Raw genomic sequence first — 23,202 nt, forward strand, 5'->3', positions numbered from 1 at the left:
AAGGGACTTACTAAGAAAAAGAAGATAAAAAACATGTACAATAAAATAATAACAAACTCACAACTATTAACAACTACACCTAAAACAAAAACAAAAGCAAACTAAGCAAACAACTACAACAGGAACAGAACCACAGAAATGGAGATCACATGGAGGGTTAGCAACAGGGAAGTGGGAGGAAGAGATAGTGGGAACAGATACAGAGAATAAGTAGCATGGACAATAGGTAGAAAACAGACAAGGGGAGGACAGGAATAGTGTGGGAAATGTAGAAGCTAAAGAACTTATCGAGTCGGGAAGATGGCGGCTTTACTCTAGGCAGCATTTTTCTCGGCTTCTGTGAAGAGGGGGGAAACTCGCGAATCGGTGGAGAGGCAGAGCAAGTGGGCTGGGTTGCCGAATCACTTTTGAAAGCAGGACATCAGAAATTATTGCACTCACTGGAAAACCAGACGGTAAGGAGTCTGATACAGGACAAAAGGAGCCCAGGGATCAGCGCGGTGTCTGGGGGTGCGCAGACCCCAGGCCCGCCCAGTGCTCCGGGCTCTGCCCTAGGGCTCCCAGGAGAGGGAAGCCGCTGCTCCCTCCCTCCCCCGAATACGGGGGTGAGCTACTCCAGGGGAGAACGGGTTGCTAGAAGGAACAGATTGGCCAGTTGGACTGAGAAAAAATCGCCCAGGGAATATGAACACCTGCCTAGAGACGGGGAGAAGTGAGAGCCTCTAGCCGACAGGACCAGGGGCATCTCTAGCCCCATGGAAGTGCAGATCAGTGGAGAGTACAAGCCAGCTGTGCTCGGCTCGTGCCCCATAGGGAGGCCGGAATCGCGTGCTGCGATTCCCGGGAGGGACGTGGGGCTGGGTGCGTTCCTGCAGTGGTGGCTCAGAGATTTCCAGCCAGCCCGACCCGGGGAGCCGAGAAAGGCGCCAACACCCAGTCGGAGGGCGGTTTGGTGGGGAACACTGAGCTGGAAACGGCTGGGCTCACACACCGTCGTTGGGAAGACTGACTCTCCCGCGCTAGTGTGTTCTGTAGCACCCAGGGTACCTGACACACTTGCTGAGATCTGGCTGGGAGAGAGAGAAGCATTTCAAAGGCCCCTCAGCCAGCTGAAGCCAGCAAGATCAGAAAAACTGGTCTGGCCAGTTAGAAACCAACAAGAGGTTTTTTGTTTGTTTGGTTGGTTGTTTTTGTTTTTTTTTGTTTTGCTTTGTTTTTGTTTGTTTTTTTTTTTGTTTTGTTTGGTTTTGTTTGGTTTCTCTGGCTGTTGTTGGTTGATTAATTTTATATTGTGTTTTATGTGACTTTTTTTTCAATTCTTATTATTTTTATCTCGCAATCCCTTATGTTTCTCTTCCATTCAACCTAATATTATTCTTTCCACTCCAAGTTTATCTCTCCTGCACTACATCTTCTGCTTTTCTTTCCTTTTTTTTATCTTGCTAGTTACTGTAAACTTGTATTATCTTTTTCACACTTTTCCAACATTTTTTATTTTAATAATATTTTGGTATTCCTTTTCTTTCTGTATAATCTTCTTTGCTTGACTGGTTATACTGTCATTTGATAGGTTCCCCCTGGTATCTCAGTTACAAGGTGTTGATAAGTTACTGTCCTTCATCTGTGTTCCATTAATACACCTCTCAAGGTTCTATACTCTTTATTCTTGTTATCTAGACCTCATCGATTCTGCCACAAGACTGTCACTTTACTATTACTGCTAGTAAGACCTAGTTGATACAATTGTAAATGCTTCTCAATGCCCCTACCTGATCTCAGCCCACTTTGCAATTTTCTGAACTATACTATTGTGGGGGTTGGCTCTATTCTTTTACTCACTACTATATACTAATCTTTAGTCCAACCCTACCTTAGAAGCTGACCTCCCACAGCCTCACAGCTTTCAAGATCTAACTAACAATCCTCTCGTCCCCAATAAGAGTCTTACCTTCTTTCCATCCTTTCTAAAATGTGGATAGTGGGGTGGAGGATCATGGTTAACACTATAAAGAGCCAAAGGATAACCCATCTCTTCTCTACTGGCTACTAAAGTAAATATCATAGCATACTGTCTTGCTGTTTTAAACCATTTTGCCTTACTCCTCCAACTGATACCAAAAAAGGGTAGGGGTAAGCTGTGAACACCTGGATACACGAAGGAGATTGCACCACTGAAACACACAAATATTCTACCACAGAAGTTCACACCATAATTACAGGGAATCAGAACAGTTCAAATTAACAAACAAGAAGAAAAAAGAAGAAACCCACGAACAATGAGAAAACAAAGAAACAACCCCCAACTGAAGGGAAACGAGGAAGCCTCAGGAAAAAATGCTAAATGAAATAGAGGCAACTCAACTATCAGATAGTGAGTTCAAAACAATGATTACCAGGAAGTTCAATGAACTCACAACGAGCTTTCAGAAATTAGAGGGAAACTACATCAATCTCACTGCAAACTATATAAACATGAAAAAGGAAATAGAAACTCTCAACAAAGGTCAAGAGGAAATGAAGAATACAATTTCTGAACTGAAGAACACAGTAGAAGGAATGAAAAGCAGGATCAATGAAGCAGAAGATCGGATTAGTGAGCTGGAGGACAAAGTAGAAAACAGCATCCAGAAAGAGCAAGAAAAGGAAAAGAGGCTCAGAAAGAATGAAGAGGGATTAAGAGAAATGCAAGACAATATGAAACGTAATAATATCCGTATAATAGGGATACCAGAAGGAGAAGAAGAAGAGCAAGGGTTTGAAAACCTAGTTGAACAAGTAATGAAGGAGAACTTCCCTAATTTGATGAGAGAAAAAGTCACACACAAATCCAGGAAACACAGAGAGTCCCAATCAAGAGGAACCCAAAGAGAACCACCCCAAGGCACATCATAATTAAAATGACAAAATTTCAAGACAAAGAGAGAATCTTAAAGGCAGCAAGGGAGAAAAAGGAAGTAACATACAAGGGAGCCCCAATAAGGCTAACAGCTGACTTCTCAATGGAACCTCAAGCCAGAAGAGAATGGCAAGAAATACTCCAGGTAATGAGAACCAGAGGTCTGCAACCAAGGCTACTATATCCAGCAAGGCTCTCGATCAAGATAGAAGGCCAAATAAGAAGCTTCCCAGACAAAAGAAGTCTAAAAGAATACACCTCGACCAAACCAGCTCTGCAAGAGATTCTAAAAGGATTGCTTTAAGGAGGAGAGAAGAAAGAGAGAGAGAGAGAGAGAGAGAGGAACACATGTACATAAAAGACAATGAATAAGTACCTATCAATAATAACCTTAAATGTAAATGGATTAAATGCTCCAATCAAAAGACATAGAATAGCTGAATGGATAAGAAAAAATGACCCACATATCTGCTGTCTACAACAGACCCACCTCAGGATAAAAGACCTACACAGGCTGAAAGTGAAGGGCTGGAAACAAATCTTCCAAGCAAATGGACAGGAAAAAAAAGCCGGGGTAGCAATACTCATATCAGACAAAATAGGCTTCCAAAAAAGGTCCATAAAGAGAGACCCAGAAGGTCACTTCATAATACTCAAGGGAAGAATCCATCAAGAAGACATAAATATTGTAAATATATATGCACCCAACATAGGAGCACCGAAATACATAAAGAAAATCTTAGAGGACTGCAAGAAAGATACGGACAGCAACACAATTATACTGGGAGATTTTAACACCCCACTATCAAAAATGGACAGATCTTCTAAACAAAATATCAACAAAGATATTGTGGCATTGAACAATACCCTTGATGAAATGGACTTTACTGATATATACATAGCTCTCCATCCAAAAGAAGCTAAATATACATTCTTTTCAAATGTCCACGGAACATTCTCAAAGATAGACCACATGATAGGACACAGAACAAGCCTCAAGAATTTCAAGAAAATTGAAATCATACCAAGCATTTTCTCAGACCACAAGGGACTGAAGCTAGAAACCAACCCCAAGGAAAAAAAACAAAAACACTCAAAATCATGGAGATTAAATAGCATGCTATTAAACAATGAATGGGTCAAGAATGGTATTAGGGAAGAAATCAAAAGGTTTCTGGAAACAAATGATAATGAACTCACAACAACCCAAAACTTATGGGACACAGCCAAGGCAGTCCTGAGAGGGAAGTTCATAGCGATACAGGCCCACCTAAAAAGGTTAGAAACATTCCAAACAAACAACCTAACTCTATGTCTACAAGAACTCGAGGAACAACAACAAAGGCAGCCCAGAGCAAGCAGAAGGAAGGAAATAACCAAGATCAGAGCAGAGTTAAATGACATAGAGACTAAAAGCACAATTCTAAGGATCAATGAATCCAAGAGCTGGTTCTTTGAAAAGATAAACAAAATCGACAAGCCTTTAAGCAGACTCATCAAGAAAAAAGAGAGAAGACCCAAATAAACACAATCAGAAATGAAAGAGGAGAGATTACAACAGATACCACCGAAATACAAAGGATTGTAAGAAATTACTACAAAGAGCTGTATGCGAAGAAATTTGAAAACCTAGATGAAATGGACAACTTTCTAGAAAAATATAATCTTTGAAAACTCAATGAAAAAGAAGCAGAAAGTCTGAACAGACCAATAACAACAAAAGAAATTGAAGCAGTAATCAAAAAACTCCCAACACACAAAAGCCCAGGACCAGATGGTTTCACAGGAGAATTCTACAAAGCATTTAAGGAAGAGCTAACCCCTATCCTTCACAGACTATTCCAAAAAGTCCAAAAAGATGGGAGTCTCCCAAACTCTTTTTATGAGGCCATCATCATCCTAATTGCAAAACCAAATAAAGACACAACAAAGAAAGAAAACTTCAGGCCAATGTCACTGATGAACATTGACGCTAAAATCCTCAACAAAATACTGGCAAACCACATCCAACAATACGTTAAAAAGATTATACACCATGACCAACTGGGATTCATTCCAGGGATGCAAGGATGGTTTAATATTCACAAGTCAGTAAATGTAATACATCACAGAAACAAAAGCAAAGATAAAAACCACATGATCATATCAATTGATGCAGAAAAAGCAATTGATAAGGTACAGCACCCATTCATGATAAAAACACTCGGCAAAGTGGGAATAGAGGGAGCATTCCTCAACATAATAAAGGCCATATATGAGAGACCTTCAGCCAACATCATTCTCAATGGGCAAAAAATTAAAACCTTTTCCATTAAGATCAGGAACAGGACAAGGCTGTCCACTTTCACCACTTCTATTCAATATAGTACTGGAAGTTTTAGCCACAGCAATCAGACAAGAAAAAGAAATAAAAGGCATCCAAATCAGAAAGGAGGAAGCAAAACTGTCACTGTTTGCAGATGACATGATAGTATACATAGAAAATCCTATAGACTCTACCAAAAAACTGCTTGACCTAATAAATGAATTTGGCAAAACAGCGGGATACAAAGTCAATATCCAGAAATCAAAGGCATTTCTGTTCACCAACAATGAAACAGCAGAAGCAGAGACCAAGGGAAAAATCCCATTTGAAATAGCAAATCTAGGAATAAACCTAACCAAAGAGGTAAAAGACCTGTATTCAGAAAACTACACACACTGAAGAAAGAAATTAAGGAAGACACAAACAAATGGAAACATATACCGTGTTCATGGAGTGGAAGAATTAATATAATCAAAATGTCCATACTACCCAAAGTAATTTACACATTCAATGCAATTCCTATTAAAGTACCAATGGCATATTTCACAGACAGAACAAACACTTCAAAAATTTATATGGAATTATAAACGACCCCGAATAGCTGCAATTTTGAGAAAGAAGAGTAAAGTAGGAGGGATCACAATACCCGACACTAAACTATACTACAAGGCTACTGCAATCAAAACAGCCTGGTACTGGCATAAAAACAGGCACATAGACCAATGGAACAGAACAGAGAGCCCAGAAATAAGCCCAAGTCTCTATGGTCAATTAATATTTGACAAAGGAGGGAGCAACATAAAATGGAATAAAAATAGCCTCTTCAACAAATGGTGTTGGGAGAACTGGACAGCTACATGCAAAAAAAATGAAACTCAAGCACCAACTTACACCATACACAAAAATAAATTCAAGGTGGATAAAAGACTTAAATATAAAACATGACACCATTAAAGTCCTAGAGGAGAACGTAGGTAGGAAAATCTCAGATATTTTACGAAGAAATTTTTTTACTGACGTGTCCCCTAGAGCAAGGGACATAAAGGAAAGAATAAACAAATGGGACCTCATCAAAATTAAAAGCTTCTGCATAGCTAAAGAAAACAGTATCAAAATTAAAAGAGAACCAACTGTATGGGATAACATATTTGCCAATGATACCTCAGACAAGGGTTTAATCTCCAAAATATATAAAGAACTTACAAGACTGCACTCTAAGAAGACAAGGAATCCAATTAAAAAGTGGGCAAAGGACTTGAACAGACACTTCTCCAAGGAGGACATACAGATAATCCAAAGACACATGAAACAATGTTCAATATCACTAGCTATCAGAAAGATGCAAATTAAAACCACAATGAGATACCACTTCACACCAGACAGAATGACCATCATAAACAAAGCAACAAACAACAAGTGTTGGAGAGGTTGTGGAGAAAAGGGGACCCTAGTGCACTGCTGGTGGGACTGCAGACTGGTACAACCACTATGGAAAGCAGTATGGGACTTCCTCAGAAAACTAAAAATGGATCTGCCTTTTGACCCTGCAATTCCACTGCTGGGACTCTATCCTAAGAATACTAAAACACCAATTCAAAAGAACCTATGCATCCCAATGTTCATAGCAGCACAATTTACAATAGCTAGATGCTGGAAGCAACCAAGATGCCCATCAGTAAATGAATGGATCAAAAAACTATGGTACATTTACACAATGGAATTCTATGCAGCAGAAATAAAGAAGGAGCTCCTACCCTTTGCAACAACGTGGATGGAGCTGGAAAACATTATGCTAAGCAAAACAAGCCAGGCAGTGAAAGACAAATATCATATGATCTCACCTTTAACAGGAACCTAAATAACAAAACAAAGAAAAAAGCAAAATATAACCAAAGACACTGAAATAGAGGACAGGCTGATGGTGACCGGAGGAGAGAGAAGAGGAAATTTAAGGGGACAGTGGGAAGGGTTCACAGGAACAAACTTAAAGGACACATGGTCATAGACTAAGGGGAGGGTGGTAATGGGAGGGAAGTGGGGAGGGTGGGAAGGGGAGACTGGATTGGGAGTAAAAAGGAGAAAACTGTATTTGAACAATGATTAAAAAAATAATAATAAAAAGAACTTATGACACATGAACATGAACTAAAGGGGGGAATGTGGGTGGGAGGGGGTGTGCAGGGTGGAGGGGAGTGAAGGGGGAAAATGGGACAACTGTAATAGCATAATCAATAAAATATATTTAAAAAATAAATAAATCCAAGTATCTACAGTTAATATTGAACAAGGGAAAACAGCATAAAATGGAGCAAAAATAGCGTCTTCAACAAATAGTCTGGAGAGCTAGGCAGCTACATGCAAAAAAAAAAAAAAGAAACTCGATAACCAACTTTCATCATTCACAAAAATGAATTCAAGGTGGATAAAACACTTAAATATAAGTCATGATACCATAAAAGTCCTAGAGGTGAAAATAGAGAAGGAAACTCTCAGATATTCCATGCAGCAATATTTTCACTGATATGTCCCCGAAGGCTGGGGACATAAAGGGAAGAATAAACATGGGATCTCATCAAAATAAAAAGCATCTGCATGGCTAAAGAAAACAGCATTAAAATGAAAAGAGAACCAACTGTATGGGAAAACATATTTGCCAATGTTACCTCAGACAAGGGTTTGATCTCCAAAATATATAAAGAAGTCACAGACCTCCACTCCAGGAAGACAAGGAACCCAATTACAAAATGGGCAAAGGAGTTGAACAGACACTTCTCCAAAAAGGACATGCAAAGGGTTCAGAGACATATTAAAATATGCTCAGCATCACTACCCATCAGAGATGCAAATGAAAACCACAATGAGATACCTCTTTACATCAGTTAGAATGGCCATTATAAACAAAGCAACAAACAACAAATGTTGGAGATTATGTGGAGAAAAGGGTACCCTAGTGCACTCTTGGTGGGATTGCAGACTGGTGGCGCCACTGTGGGCAACAGTTTGGAATTTCCTCAGAAAACTATAAATGAAACTGCCTTTTCACCCAGAAATTTCACTGCTTAGATTATACCCTAAGAATCCTGAAACATCAGTTGAAAAGTACCTATGCACCCCAATAAAAAGATTTTATTTATTTATTTTTGGAAAGGAGAAGGGAAAAAGACAGAGGGACATCACTGTGTGGTTGCCTCTTGAGGGTCACCTACTTGGGCTGCAACCCAGGTATATGCCCTGATTGAGAATTGAATGGATGACCCTTTGGAAATTGTGTTCATAGCAGCACAATTTACAATAGCAAGGTGCTGGAAGCAAACTATGGTACATTTACATGATGGAATACTACTCAATAGGAAGACAGAAAGAGCTCCTCCCATTTGTGACAGTAAAACTGGCGAGCATTATTCTCAGTGAAAGAAGCCATGTAGTGAAAGAGAAATACCATATGATCTCACCTAATAAGTGAAACCTAATCAACAAAACAAACAAGCAAAATATAAGCATGGACATTGAAATTAAGAACAAACAGAGTAACCAGAGGACAGTTTGGTGGGGATAATGAGGGGAAAACGGTGAAGAGTTTTCAGGGACATGTATAATGGACTCATAGACAAAACCAAAGGGGGATAGGATCAAGGGTGGGAAGTGAGGATGGCTGTGGTCAAGGGGGATTGATGGAGGGGGGGTGGAATGGATACAACTTTATTTGAACAATAAAAAAATTAATTTAAAAAAATCCTCATAATATTAATTTAATTTTTTAAAAGGATGGTCTTGTAAATCACCTCTTCTTCAGTTTCTTAGTACTTGTGATTAAGGTTTTTTAGTAGTTTTTATAGTTAATATATTGCAATCAGAAAAACATGGCCTTTATAATGGTTTGTTTACACACACACACACACGCACACACACACACACACACACACACAGGTGTGTCCAGAAAAAGTCTAACCATTGTAAATGTAACAAGATTGGGCCCTGGCTGGTATGGCTCAGTGGATTGAGCACCAGAATGCAAACCAAAGGGTCATCCATTCAATTCTCAATCAGGGCATATACCAGGGTTGCAGCCCAAGTAGGTGACCCTTGAGAGGCAACCACACAGTGATGTCCCTCTGTCTTTTTCTCTTTCCCTTCTCCTTTCCAAAAATAAATAAATAAAATCTTTTTTAAAAAATGAGAATGGTTTGTGTGACACTTGTAACCTGGCAGCCAAGGAAAGTGGCCTGGAATGCACATGTGTGAACAATGACAACTTTACTGTACTAGTCAGTGGGGCAGTAGATGCCCTTGAGGTAGCATGTGTACTGTGTGGCTGTCACATTCAAAATGAGCAAGTAGAGCAATGAATCTGTATCAAATTTTGCATTAAGTTTGAATGTTCCTCTGTGGAAACTATTCCAATGATTTAGAAGGCCACAGCTATGGGCAACTGGTGATTGGCAGCTTCATCATGAGAACATGCCCACTTGTGCATTACGTCTTGTGCAGTTTTTTTTTGCGAAACATAAACACCCAGGTGACCCAGGTAAACACCCAGACTCCCTACAGCTCAGATTTGGTGCCCTGTGACTTCTGGCTTTTTCTGAAAGTAAAATCACCTTTGAAAGGGAAGAGTTGTCAGACCATCGATGGGATTCAGGAAAATACAGTGGGACAGCTGATGGCAATTGGGAGAACTGAGTGTAGTAACAAAGTGCCTACCTTGAAGGGGACTGAGGCGTCATTATCGTCTGTACAATGTTTCTTGTATCTTGCATCTTCAATAAATGTCTCTATTTTTTATAGTGCATAGATGGATACTTTCTGGACAGACCACCCACCTATACTCCCCCGATATACACACAAGTACATATACCAAGGTTTTGTAGATATTTGAAAGAACATGTAGGTTTTGTGAGATACAAAATTGTATTACTGGAGATTTAACCAAACACAATTTTATCTGTTTTGCTTGTCAAAATCATGGGTTGTGTTCTAGTTTTACACAAAAATGTAGGAGAACCATGGCTGGTGTGGTTCAGTTCATTGAGTTCTGGCCTGTGAACCAAAGGGTTGCCAGTTCGATTCCCAGTCAGAGCACATGCCTGGGTTGTAGGCCAGGTCCCTAGTAGGGGGCATGTGAGAGGCAACCACACATTAATGTTTCTCTCCTCTCTTTCTCCCTTCCTTCCCCTTTCTAAAACTAAATAAAATCTTCTTTAAAAATGTAGGAGCATTCTGATGCGCCCTTTGTTGCTGCTCCCCTAGCTGCTGTGTTTTTTTCTGGTATTCCTTATTGCAGCTCCTGGATCTGGATTTCACATTTATTAATTCTAAAATAATTTCAACATTCACTCAATTTTCTGAAGTTTTACTACCTGAAGTATATAATTTCATAAAAATGACTTGTCATTTGAAAGCAACCATTCCTGATGTGAATATTCCTTTTTGAGAGATGCATTACTGTAAATTTTGTTTAGAATCAAAATTAGAAATTAAAGTTTTCTCTTTTGCTCTGAAAAAAAAACCCTCTACACACTCTTTTGTATTTTGTATCTTTTAAATATATTGTTTTCAGTGACACACTTATTGTATTTGCTTCTTCATGTTTGATGGTTTCTGAATGCAAATTAAAATTTTAAAATCTTAACTTCCAATAATGTTATTGTTTGAAATTGGGTTGCTTAATTTTTTTAAAATCTTCACCCAAGTACATTTTTCTCATTCCTTGTTTAGAGAGAGGGGGGCAAGGGAAGGGAGGAAGGGAGAGAGAGAAACATCCAAGCAAGATAGAAGCATCAATTAGTTGGCTACAGTATGCCCAGGACCAGGGATGATAGGCACCCAGATCAGAGATTGAACCCACAACCTAGGTATGTGCTCTAATCAGAATCAAATCCATAACATTTCTATCATGGGAAATCCAACCAACTGAGCCACACCTGCAGCCAGGGCAAGGTTGCTTTCTTATGAAGATTATTAGCATATGCTTCTCATGAGTGCCAATAGACATTACCAAGTGAGAGCCAGTTGAATATTTTTGGAAGGTCCTGACTTATTGTAGGAACCTCAGTTGAGTTTCTCTTTCTTATTGCTGGCCCAAGGCTTATACTTCAGTTAACAGGACTTTTGTTTGCATAGGTATTCAAGTCAGACCCATTTTCTAGTTTGTTTTCTAATTTCCTCTCTTAGATCTGACTTTGGCTAATACTTGTTTATTTTTGTTTTGTTCATTTTTTGTGTATGGTGCTCAGGTGTGGTTGGTGAAGAGTACTGAAGTGTCCTTAGAAGATTTATGCCACTTCCTATATTCCCAGTGATGCATCCTAATTTCTGTTTTATCTGTTATCTTTCTGTTTTACAATGTGAGGTTACCCCACCACATTTTCAATATTAAAATTCCTAACTAGTGTCTCTCTCTTTTTTTTTCCCCTCACCACTAGCTGGTGTTCTTTGTGTCAGGTAGTTTTATTTTCTCTTCCTTTTCCCCCTTGTTTCTGCTAGCTAATTTTTCATCCCTATTTGCCTTCTCATTGTTTCTTCTTGAAGTATTTACATTTATACTTTGACATTCTGTTTTATAGGTGCTGATTTAATTGTTTTTTAATTCATGGCAATACAATTAATCAGGATTTTAATATCCTTGTATTTTTGCTTGCTTTCTTTATATCATGTTTGTGTTATTTTTTCCCTTGTAATATTTTTTTGTGAATATAATGTTTTATAAATTTTTTCTTTATTTTCATTATTTACATTATTACAGACATTCCAATTTTCCCTCCTTTTGCCCCCCTCTTCCCTGCCCCCACTCCCATTTCCTCTGGCTATCCCCACATAGTTGTCTGTGTCTGTGTTGTGCATGTATGTCTGGCTAACAACAAGACCCTAGTAATACTTTTTATAAATTAATTCCAGCACCTTTTGATTTTCGAGTGAGGATAGTTCTTTTTGACCTGCTTTAAAGAAGGATGATATTTGGTGAAGGAAAATGAATGCTCTAATCTAGAGTAGGGGTTAGCAAACTGGAATGTAAGCCTTTGTTTTTGCAAATAAACTTTTATGGGAACATGGTCACACCCAATCATTTATATCTTATCTGTGGCTTTTTCACATTACAACAGCAAAGTTTACTAGTTGCATCAAAAATTACATGGTCTACAGCCCTGACCAGGGTTTAGCTGGTTGGGCATCATTCCACAAAGCAAAAGGTCACTGGTTCAATTCCCAGTCAGGGTACATGCCTGGGTTTCAGTTTCAGTACCTAGTTTGGGTGTGTACAGGAGACAACAGATCGATGTATCTTTCTCACATTGATGTTTCTCTTCCTCTTTTTCTCTCCTCCCCTTCCTCTCTCTCTAAAAAGAAATAAATAAAATCTTAAAAAAAATTATATGGCATACAAAGCCTAAAATACTATCTAACCCTTTAAGAAAAAGTTTGCCAACTCAATATATATGACTATGCTTCATATTGAAGCCCCTTATTCTACATGTTTGTGTGTGTAGAAACATGTTTAGACTTTACTTATTCTCATTCAAAAAGGAAACTGCAGTTGCAAGTCTTCTCATAATTGAATCTTATACTCTAACCTCAGTAGACTTTCCTAAAAAGATAGTATGTCAGAATGTTTCCTCATTCATTCCTGGCTTCTCTGACATTTTGGGATATCAAAGTTTCCTATAACTAATCTATACTCTTGAATTTCAATGTTGTAATCATGAGATAATTAATTCTGCCCTTCAAGATGTGATCTACATTTTGACACAGCTGCTTGCTCTACCCAATATCAGCATGAATAGGTGTCTTTTTTTAGAATCCTTCCTCTGTCTCAGCCTGTACTGTATTTGTTAACACTAATTTATTTAATATAATTTTGAGGATATTCACCCCATAGGAACATTGAAGAATCAATGACTTTTCTTTTGCCTTGTTTGTAGAGAGGAAAGATGAGATATTTTATCATTCTACTATCATGGAATCTTCTCTTTCACATTTGATATTTTGATCTTGCCCTTGGAATATTTTTTCACTTCTCCTTGGATAGTACCTTTTTAAAAAAATTTATTTTAATCATTGTTCAAGTACAGTTTTCTCCCTTTTACTCCCATTCCAGCCCTCCCACCCACCCAACCCTCCCCACTTCCCTCCCATTATCACCCTCCCCCTAGTTTTTGTCCATGTGTCCTTTAAATTTGTTCCTGTAAACCCTACCCATTCTCCCCTGAAATTCCCTCTTCTCTCCCCTGTGGCTTGGATAGTACCTTGATGACCTAATCTTACCTTCTCCCTTAACACATTTTGCTTAATTGAGCTTCTTTTTCCCCAAAATGAAGTGAGCCAAAAGCTTAGTATTCTTCCTTCTTTACATTTATTGTCTGCAACCAAGTCTCTATCTTTACCTGGTTTACCTCTTCACAGGAAATTTTCCTTTAAGTTAGTTTCAGTCTAGGAGAGGGAGAAAACTCCATTTTCCCATCTTAGAGCTAAGCAGCAATACAAGACTGTGTCTTACCTTCAGTATATAGACCTCACGTATTCTCTCTATGCTTGAACCCATTCTTTCTGTATTCTTCTGCCTGGTGTCCCTGAATCTAGCGCCTTTCAGCTATATTGTTTTGAAAGCAATCTTTCAACCTCTCTTGGGTAAAGCAGTGATTTTGTCTTTGTTAGATTATACCTTTTTCCTTATGTCATATTAGTGTGATTTTAGATGGGATCAGAGATAAATTAATGTCTTTATTATACCATATTTAAGCTCAGTTTCTCACTCTTTGTTTCCCCTTCTGCTCACTATACTTTTTCCTTATCCAGTCATGCTAGGTAGGCTTTCAGTTTCATGTTCTAACTCTTTCATCTAATAATTACCTTCCTGTTGTTCCCCTTTTTATTAATTACTGCATTACTCAAAATAATTGTATGTACTTTTTAAATTATACAATACATGCTTATAGGTCAAGTTTTTTTAAAGTACTGAAAATTAATTAAATTTTCCTTAATCATTTTCCCTCAGGCTGACCTGTAGTGTGTGGGTTTTTGACATCTTATAGGAAAGATTTCACAACACAAGTCCAGGGGATATTGACACTACATATTAAAGCTGAGGACAATGAAATAAAGGAAGGACTTAGGATAGAAAAAGTAACGGGAGTGAGGAGAGATCCTAGGTGGTGCTCTGCTTTGGCTCCATAGAAATGTTATAGGAAAGGAGTGAGCCAAGGCGGGGCTGCTGTTAGCTCACTAAGAAGTGAAGGTCACAGATACAGAAGTAAGCCAAGGCAGAGTTTCTTTTAGCTCACTGGGAAGTCAGAAAAAAGGAGGCCTTGGAGATAGGATCACAGGGTAAGCCTAGGTTGAGCTGCTGCTGCCTGCTGCTACCATGGCTGCAAGTCTCATGGGGACCCTTAGAGTTTAGGAGAAAGCAAAAAGTTCATGCCTGGGAAGGGGCATGGGATACTCTAGAGAGAGCCTGCACTGTCTTTGTCCTAAGGGCTTTTTATCTTTATTTTTTCTGTGGTGGAGAATCTTAGGAGAGAATTTCAGCAGAATATTTATCAGCTTCCCAGGTGCATTTTTAATGTGCTGTTGTTTCAAAATGAACACATGGGGCATTTTGAATTATTCTTTGGTCTGCTATTTTGTTTTACTTTTATCTTGAGTCTGGCTTTTAATGTTTTGTTGTTGTTGTTGTTTAGCTGGCACAAATGACATTAATTGGGTCTGTTCTTTATTTTCCCAGACCAGGGCGATTTAAGTATTCATTGGTTAGGGAGGGGTGGTATAAACCATTCACTCTCAAGTGTCCTTGGTTAGGGGAGATAAGGTCCTACGATTCACCAGTTGGTTGTAAGTTGCTCAAACTGTTTGGCCTTAATTTCCTTGTCTCAGTTTCCCTATTCCAGTTGCCAGGAATTTTCTTAGCTTTTTACTATCCTGTCACAGTGGAAACCCTAGCATCAGGAAACCATAGTTCCTTTGAGCTATTACTTAATTGTATTTTCAAACATTCTTATTGAAACCACTTTAATTTCTTAGGTTATCCTGTGATAATTGTCATCTTTGCTGTTGAATGTTCTTTTCCAAGAATATGATATGCTATTTACCTTAGTTTTATAGGGCTGCCATAAAAAAGTACCATAAACTGGGTGGATTAGAATAACAGAAATTTATTCTGCTATTTGTGAAGACTAGAAATACTAAATTAAGGTGTCAGAGGATTATGCTCCCTCTGAAACCTGTAGAAGGATACTTCCTTGCCCCTTTCTGCTTCTGGTAGCCCCAGAAATTGTTTTGGCTTGTTATGTAATAGCTCCAGTCTGTCTTTACCTTCACGTGGTATTCTTCCTGTGTTTCTGTTTCTTCATGTATTATTCTTTTTATAAGAACACCAGTCATTTTAATTTAGGGGTTACCCTAGTCAACTACAATGTCATCTTAACTTATTATATCTGCAATAACTCTATTTCTAAATAACTTCACATTCTGAGTTTCTGGGGTGCTAGGACTTCAACACATATTTTTTGGTGGGGGGGAAGGGGCACATAGTTCAACCCATGGCACGTCTTTATTTAAATTTGTGTATGGATTTTAAAGTTTCCTTATAATTTGGGGACCTTTCTAGTTAAATTTATTCTATATTTTTATGTTTTTATTGCATTTATAAGTGTAGTCTTCTGTTTTATTTTTGTAAATAGTTGTTTATATATATGAAGGTTATTGAAACTGAATATTTGCTATATATTGTGAATTTAGTGAGTTTATTTTATAATTATTTTTCAATTGACTCTCTTTGAAAATAATAAAAATAAAAGTTACAAGCTTATGTGAATCCTTAAATAAAAGTTAACATAATCATGTTAATTTGTTCTAGTCGTGAACATGGTATGTGCTTCCCGTTTTTCTATCTTCTTCAATTTCTTTCTTCAGTGTCTTCTAATTTTCTGAGTACAGGTCTTTTACATCTTTGGTTAGGTTTATTCCTAGGTATTTTTTTTTAAGCAATCGTGAATGGGATTGTTTTCTTAATCTCCCTTTCTATTAGTTATTGGCATATAAAAATGCAACTAATTTCTGAATATTGATTTTGTACCCTGCTACTTTGCTGAATTCATTTATCAGTTCTAGTAGTTTCTTGATGGAATCTTTGGTGTTCTCTATGTGCAATATCATGTCATCTGCAAATAAAGGCAGTTTTACTTCTTTCTTTCCAATTTGGATGACTCTTATTTCTCCTTCTCATTTGATTGCTGTGGGTGAAACCATAAAAATCCTAAAAGAAAACATAGGCAGCAAAATCTCGGATATTGCTCATAGAAATTGTTTAGTGAATATCTCTCCACAAGCAAGGGAAACAAAAGAAAAAATAAACAAATAGGACTTCATCAAACTAAAAAATTTTTGCACAACAAAGGAAATCATCAACAGATAAAAAGACAGCTCAGAGAATGGGAGAACATATTTGCTGGTACATCTGATAAGGGGTTAATATCCAAAACTTATAAAGTACTTACAAAACTCAATACCAAAAAAACAAACAACCCAATTAAAAAATGGGCAAAGGACTTGAATAGAGAGGTCTCCAAAGACAACATAGAGATGACCAGTAAACATATCAAAAGATGCTCAACATTACTAATCATCAGAGAAATACAAATAAAAACCACAGTGAGATACCATCTCACACCTGTCAGAATGGCTATCATCAATAAATCAAAAAACAGTAAGTGCTGGCAAAGATATGGAGGAAGGGGAACTCTTTTCCACTGTTGGTGGGAATGCAGACTAGTGCAGTCACTGTGGAAAGCAGTATGGAAATACCTCAAAAAATTAAAAATGGATCTGCCTTTTGACCCAGAGATCTCACTTCTGGGAATATATCTGAATGAACTAAAGTCACTAATTCAAAAGAAAATAAGCACCCCTATGTTCATTGCAGCATTATTTACCATCATCAAGATATGGAAGCAGTCCAAGTGTCCATCAGTTTATCAGTGGGTAAACAACTATGGCACATTTACACAATGGAATTCTACTTGAGAAAAACAGAAGAAAAATGTACCCTTTGCAACAGTATGGATGGACCTGGAGAACATTATGTTAAGTGAAATAAGCCAGTGAGAGAAAGACAAATACTGTATGATTTTACTCATGTGGAATCTAATGAACAAATGGAACTAACAAGCAAAACAGAGACAGACTGATAGATGGAAAACACATCTTCAGCTAGTGGGGCAGAAAGGTAGTGGGGTGGAGGGATCAAACAAAAAAATAAAAGGACTCATGGATGTGGACAACAGGGTGGTGATTTCTAGGGCAAGAGGTGTTTAAGGACACAAATGGTAATGGAAAAAATATAATAAATAGTATTTTAAAAAGGAAAAAAGTACATCTAGAATTTAAAAAGTTAAAATTTTAAAACTTTTAGTTTTATTTTCATTATAATGGGAATGATTTAATCATTAAAGTTTTTAATTGAGTTTATTTGGGTGACATTGGTTGACAAACATACAGGCTTTAAGTGTACATCTCAATGAAACATCTGCATACTGCATCATGTGACAGTCGCCCAAAGTAAAGTCTTTTTTTGTCCACATTTATCCCCCTTTTCATCTCCCTCAATCCCTTTTCCCTCTGGCTATCACCATACTGTTGTGTGTGTCTGTGTGTTTTATACATATTTTGCTTAGTATCTTCACCTTTTCTTCACCTAACCCTCCAACCTGGCTCCCCTCTCACAGCTGTCAGTCCGTTCTATGTATCTCTGCTTCTGTTTCTATTTTGTTTGCTAAATTATGTTGTTCATTAGATTCCACAGATAAGTGAGATCATATGGTATTTGTCTTTCTCTGACTGCCTTTACTTAGCATAATATTCTCCAGGTCCATCCATGTTGCTGCAAAAGGTAAGATTTGCTTCTTTTTTTCCTAAGGTAGAGTAGTATTACATTGTGTAAATATATCAAAGCTTTTTTTAATCCACTTAACCACTGATGGGTGCTTGGGCTGTTTTCATATCTTGGCTATTATAAATAATGCTCTAATGAACATAGGGGTACATATATTCTCAAAAATCAACTGACTCTTGATTTTGCAGGTAAATTGTTTTATTGTTGACAAATAATGTTAATTTTACCTTTGCTTTCCAACTTTGTACACTTTTTGTTTACTTAATTTACTATTCAGTACTGTAATGATAGTGGCATAGTACTCATCTTCCTCCTGACTTTAATGTGTATGCTTTGGGAATTTTCCCATTAACCATGGTGCTTTTGTTTAAGTTGTACTATACTTTATTTCTCAAGTTAAATAAAGCATCTCGCCCTGTTTTAAAGTTATTTTTAAATGAAATATAGATGCTGAGTTTTGTCATCTCTTTAATATTTTTGGAAATCATTACTTGATTTTTCCCTTTTGACCAATTTACTTATAGTAAATAATTTTTCTAATATGAAAACATGCTTATATTCCTGAAAAAAAAATCTACTCATGTGTGATATATCTTATATTTATTGTGCTTTCTGGGTTCTTTATTTTTCTTCTAGGTCATTGTGATATTTTATGTAGAATTTTTACCTTGAAATTCCTGAGTGAAATTGGTGTATAATTTGTTTTTTTATTGTCATCTTTGTCAGGTTTTGGTATTAATTTTGCTTGTTTCACACATACAAAAAAGTGGAAATTCTACTTTTTTCTTTTGTAACATTTTGCACAACATTAGTGTTGTCTCAAATATTTATTAAAATTCCATGTGAATCTATTTGTTTTGTTTTTAGGGAATTTCTTTTTATGTTTTTAGGGGATTTCTTTTTATGGAAATTAGCCTACTAGATTTTCTATATGGTTTAGAGTAATTTTTGTCATTTACATTTTCTAGGAAATTATTTATATCAAACAATGTGCAATAATGTATTTCAATAGAGTCCTGTCAATTTTATGATTTTACTTCCTGTCTCTTTTTTCTTTATTATTATTTCTTTATTTGTAAATTCTGCATATTTTATTTATTCAACAGTTAATCTGTTTTTTTCTCAGATGCCATTTAAAAGCAATTAAGTCTATTTGTATTCATAAATGTCTGCTTTTATTCATATTTACCTTCCTGAAATTTTCTAAAACTTAGAAAATAGGAGGTATATGTATTTGGAATTTGCTTAATAGTGGGAAACTAGGCCTTAAGCCATGAATCAATCCTATAATAGCATGTTTTTGAAATCTTCTTGCTATTATAATATTGGAAGAATTTATAAGTAATATTTATTTACATTCTGTTTTAGGAGAAATACGGAGAATTGATGACCATCAGAATATACAGGACAAACTTTTGACAGAACTTGAAGATAAGTTTATAAAAACACTGACTGAAGAAAAATTCAGTGAATGTGATAACAAATTTTCTGATTCGTTTTCTCCAAATTCAGACTTTTTTTCTTCTAGTCACAACTTTCATGACTATAACTTATTTGGAAAACGTCTAGAATGTAATTTTCACTGTCATAATAATGAGAGAATTCTTATAAGAAAGGAATACTGTGAATATAATGAACCTATAAAGTCATCTGGCAATAGCTTATCAAATCTTGTAGTAACCCCCTTTAAGTGTAATAATTGTGGAAAAGGATTTAGTCAAACCTTGGATCTCATCAGACACCTGAGAATTCATACTGGAGAGAAACCCTATGAATGTAAAAAATGTAGAAAAGCCTTTAGCCATAAGGAAAACTTCCTAAAACATCAGAAAATTCACAGTAGAGAACAATCTTATGAATGTAATAAATGTGAGAAAGCTTTCATTAAAGTGTCAAATCTCATTAGACATCAAAGAATTCATACTGGAGAAAAACCCTATGCATGTAAGGAATGTGGAAAATTCTTCAGTCAGAAATCAAATCTCATTGATCATGAAAAAACTCACACTGGAGAGAAACCTTATGAATGTGATGCATGCAGAAAAACATTCAGCCAGAAGCAAAGCCTCATTGCACACCAGAAAGTTCATACTAGGGAGAAACCTTATGCATGTAATGAATGTGGTAAAGCTTTCCCCCGAATTGCATCTCTTGCTCTTCATATGAGAAGTCATACAGGAGAAAAACCTTATAAATGTGATAAATGTGGAAAAGCCTTCTCTCAGTTTTCCATGCTTATTATACATATGAGAATTCATACAGGTGAGAAACCCTATGAATGTAAAGAATGTGGAAAATCCTTTTCTCAAAGCTCAGCCCTTACTGTACATATGAGGAGTCATACTGGTGAGAAACCCTATGAATGTAAGGAATGTGGAAAAGCCTTCAGCCACAAGAAAAACTTCATTACACACCAAAAGATTCATACTAGAGAGAAACCTTATGAATGTAATGAATGTGGGAAAGCATTTATTCAGATGTCAAATCTTGTTAGACACCACAGAATTCACACTGGAGAAAAACCCTATATATGTAAAGAATGTGGGAAAGCCTTTAGCCAGAAATCAAATCTCATTGCTCATGAAAAAATTCATTCTGGAGAGAAACCCTATAAATGTAATGAATGTGGTAAAGCCTTCAGCCAAAAGCAAAACTTTATTACACATCAGAAAGTTCACACTGGAGAGAAACCTTATGATTGTAATAAATGTGGCAAAGCCTTCTCTCAAATTGCATCCCTTACTCTTCATCTGAGAAGTCATACAGGGGAAAAACCCTATGAATGTGATAAATGTGGGAAATCCTTCTCTCAGTGCTCATTGCTTAATTTACATATGAGAAGTCATACAGGTGAGAAGCCTTATGTATGTAATGAATGTGGAAAAGCTTTCTCTCAAAGAACTTCCCTTATTGTACATATGAGAGGTCATACTGGTGAGAAACCCTATGAATGTAATAAATGTGGAAAAGCCTTCTCTCAAAGCTCATCCCTTACTATACATGTACGAGGTCATACAGGTGAGAAACCCTTTGACTGTAGTAAATGTGGAAAAGCCTTCTCTCAAATCTCGTCTCTTACACTTCATATGAGAAAACATACAGGTGAGAAGCCTTATCATTGTAATGAGTGTGGTAAGGCTTTCAGTCAAAAGTCACATCTTATTAGACACCAGAAAATTCATACTTACTAGAAATAGAAACCTTATGAATATTATAAATATGGAAATACCTTCAGAAGGAATTAGCACCTTCTAACATATTACATAATTGATTCTAGAGCTGAAAACTGTGATATGGGAAAGCTTTTGAAGAAGTCACACATTTGTGAAACATGAGAATTATTACCAAGGTTACAAATTGTGTAATGAAAAAGCTGATCATCCATAACTTTTAGCAGATATCATACCTATTGCTATTTATTAATCATTCACAGTAAAGCTTGAAACAAGTTATTTTCTGTCAGTTTATCAACATGTTACTTGAGCTCCTAACCAATATATTATCAAGAAAAAGATTCAAGGGAAGAAGAAACTATAAAAATAAACTTTTATATGAGAAATAATTAGAAAATGTGTTGATATAAAATTAGAAATATGTTCATATATACTTCAAATACTATGTCTAAGAATAGGCACAATGAATATATGTATCACATTTTGAAGAGCATAAGATAATGCTTAAATTTTAGAAAAATAACATGGAAAAGTCTTGGCATTATAAACAATATTTTTTTTACAAATCTCTAACATACTTGTAAAGTACTTCTACTCAGAGTTTTCATTAGTTATAATTTAAAAATTTTACAAACTGATTCAAAATTTTATATTGGAATGTAAAGTACTGTAAATAACTGAAGAAAATGTTACAAACAAACAGAAGACAGTCTACTAGATATCATATACTTTATTTAAAACTGCATCATTTAAACAGTGTGTTCTTGATGAGTAAGTCAGTAGGAAAAAAATGAGGATTGAAGGAAAAAGACATTTGGATTTTGTGTGTGACAGTGCTATGGAAATTATTGGAGAAAGAATGGCCTATTTGATAGTGGAAGATTCATATCAACAAAAAACATTAGCTCTCTATACCATATATAAAAGTAAAATTCAAGTAGATTAAAGGACAATATAAAAAGCAACATTCTAAAACTATGATGAAAATAGAATATATTTATTACTATAGAGTAACAGGAGTTTTAAAAACACACATAAATATGAAACAATTCTATTATGGTGTATTGTCATAGTAGCACCAATATATATGCACAAAGAGATATATGTGTTCACTCTATTATGCTTTGTATTACTATAAATTAGGCATAGCATAAATTTTTATGGTATAGAGATAGATCATTATGATGTGTTTATTTATTTGATATAATACAGTATTTACAGAATACAAATTTGACATAGTTGCCTGGATAGTTTACAACATAATAGGAGTAAAAAGCAAAATGTACAATGAAATATGATACATTTGTACAATATAATAAAATAATGCAAAGAATAGTACTGTGTATTGACCATGGATCCATATATTGCTGTGGTTTCTACTTGTAGGGAGTGGGAAAGGTATGGAGGGAGTAGTTACATTTACCTGTAATAGTTCTTAAAGAATGAAAGCAAATATAACAGTGGTAACAAATCTGGTTGTCAAAATTGTGTTGCTTTTTTTGGTATTATTTCTTGCTTTTGTTTATTACCTATTCTAAAAAATAAGTAGAGTTGATACAGGAAACCTGGGCCCATATAAATAATTTTTAAGTGGATTCTTATTTTTTATCAGATACTAACATTTAGAGAGTATTCCTTTTGCTAATACACAAACCAAACCTGAATTAAAATAATGCTTTGCTTACTGTGTCCTCATAATGTGAATTAAGATAATAAAAATTTGTTGTTCTCATCTAATTTTTAACTTAATTTTTATTTCAAATATTATTTTTTCTGAGTTGAAAGTAAAATAGCAAAAGAAATACTCAGTATTTGGGATAACTGACATTCTATTTCAGAAAAAAGTTGCATGCATTTGGGTTGGTTTCAGATTGAGGGGAAACATCATCCATGCATACTATAATATGTGATTAATGTTCTAACATGTCAAGCCCAAGGATAGTAACTC

The 23,202-nt window shown here is 36.1% G+C and overlaps 1 protein-coding gene across 3 annotated transcripts in view; it reads left to right on the forward strand.

The window, feature by feature from the left end:
• The window catches only part of ZNF569 (zinc finger protein 569), an 89,676-nt gene extending 66,747 nt beyond the window's left edge, over positions 1-22,929 (forward strand). For all 3 annotated transcript variants that reach the window (XM_045846588.1, XM_045846591.1, XM_045846590.1), the window contains one exon: positions 19,450-22,929. In XM_045846588.1, the coding sequence (XP_045702544.1) occupies positions 19,450-21,272 (1,823 nt within the window). In that variant the 3' untranslated portion in view covers positions 21,273-22,929. The remainder of the gene's footprint in view (positions 1-19,449) is intronic.
• The last annotated feature ends 273 nt before the right edge of the window (positions 22,930-23,202 follow it).

The sequence above is a fragment of the Phyllostomus hastatus genome, unplaced genomic scaffold (assembly GCF_019186645.2).
Source record: "Phyllostomus hastatus isolate PE091 unplaced genomic scaffold, TTU_PhHast_1.1 phas_contig_5, whole genome shotgun sequence".
Lineage (NCBI taxonomy): Eukaryota > Metazoa > Chordata > Mammalia > Chiroptera > Phyllostomidae > Phyllostomus > Phyllostomus hastatus.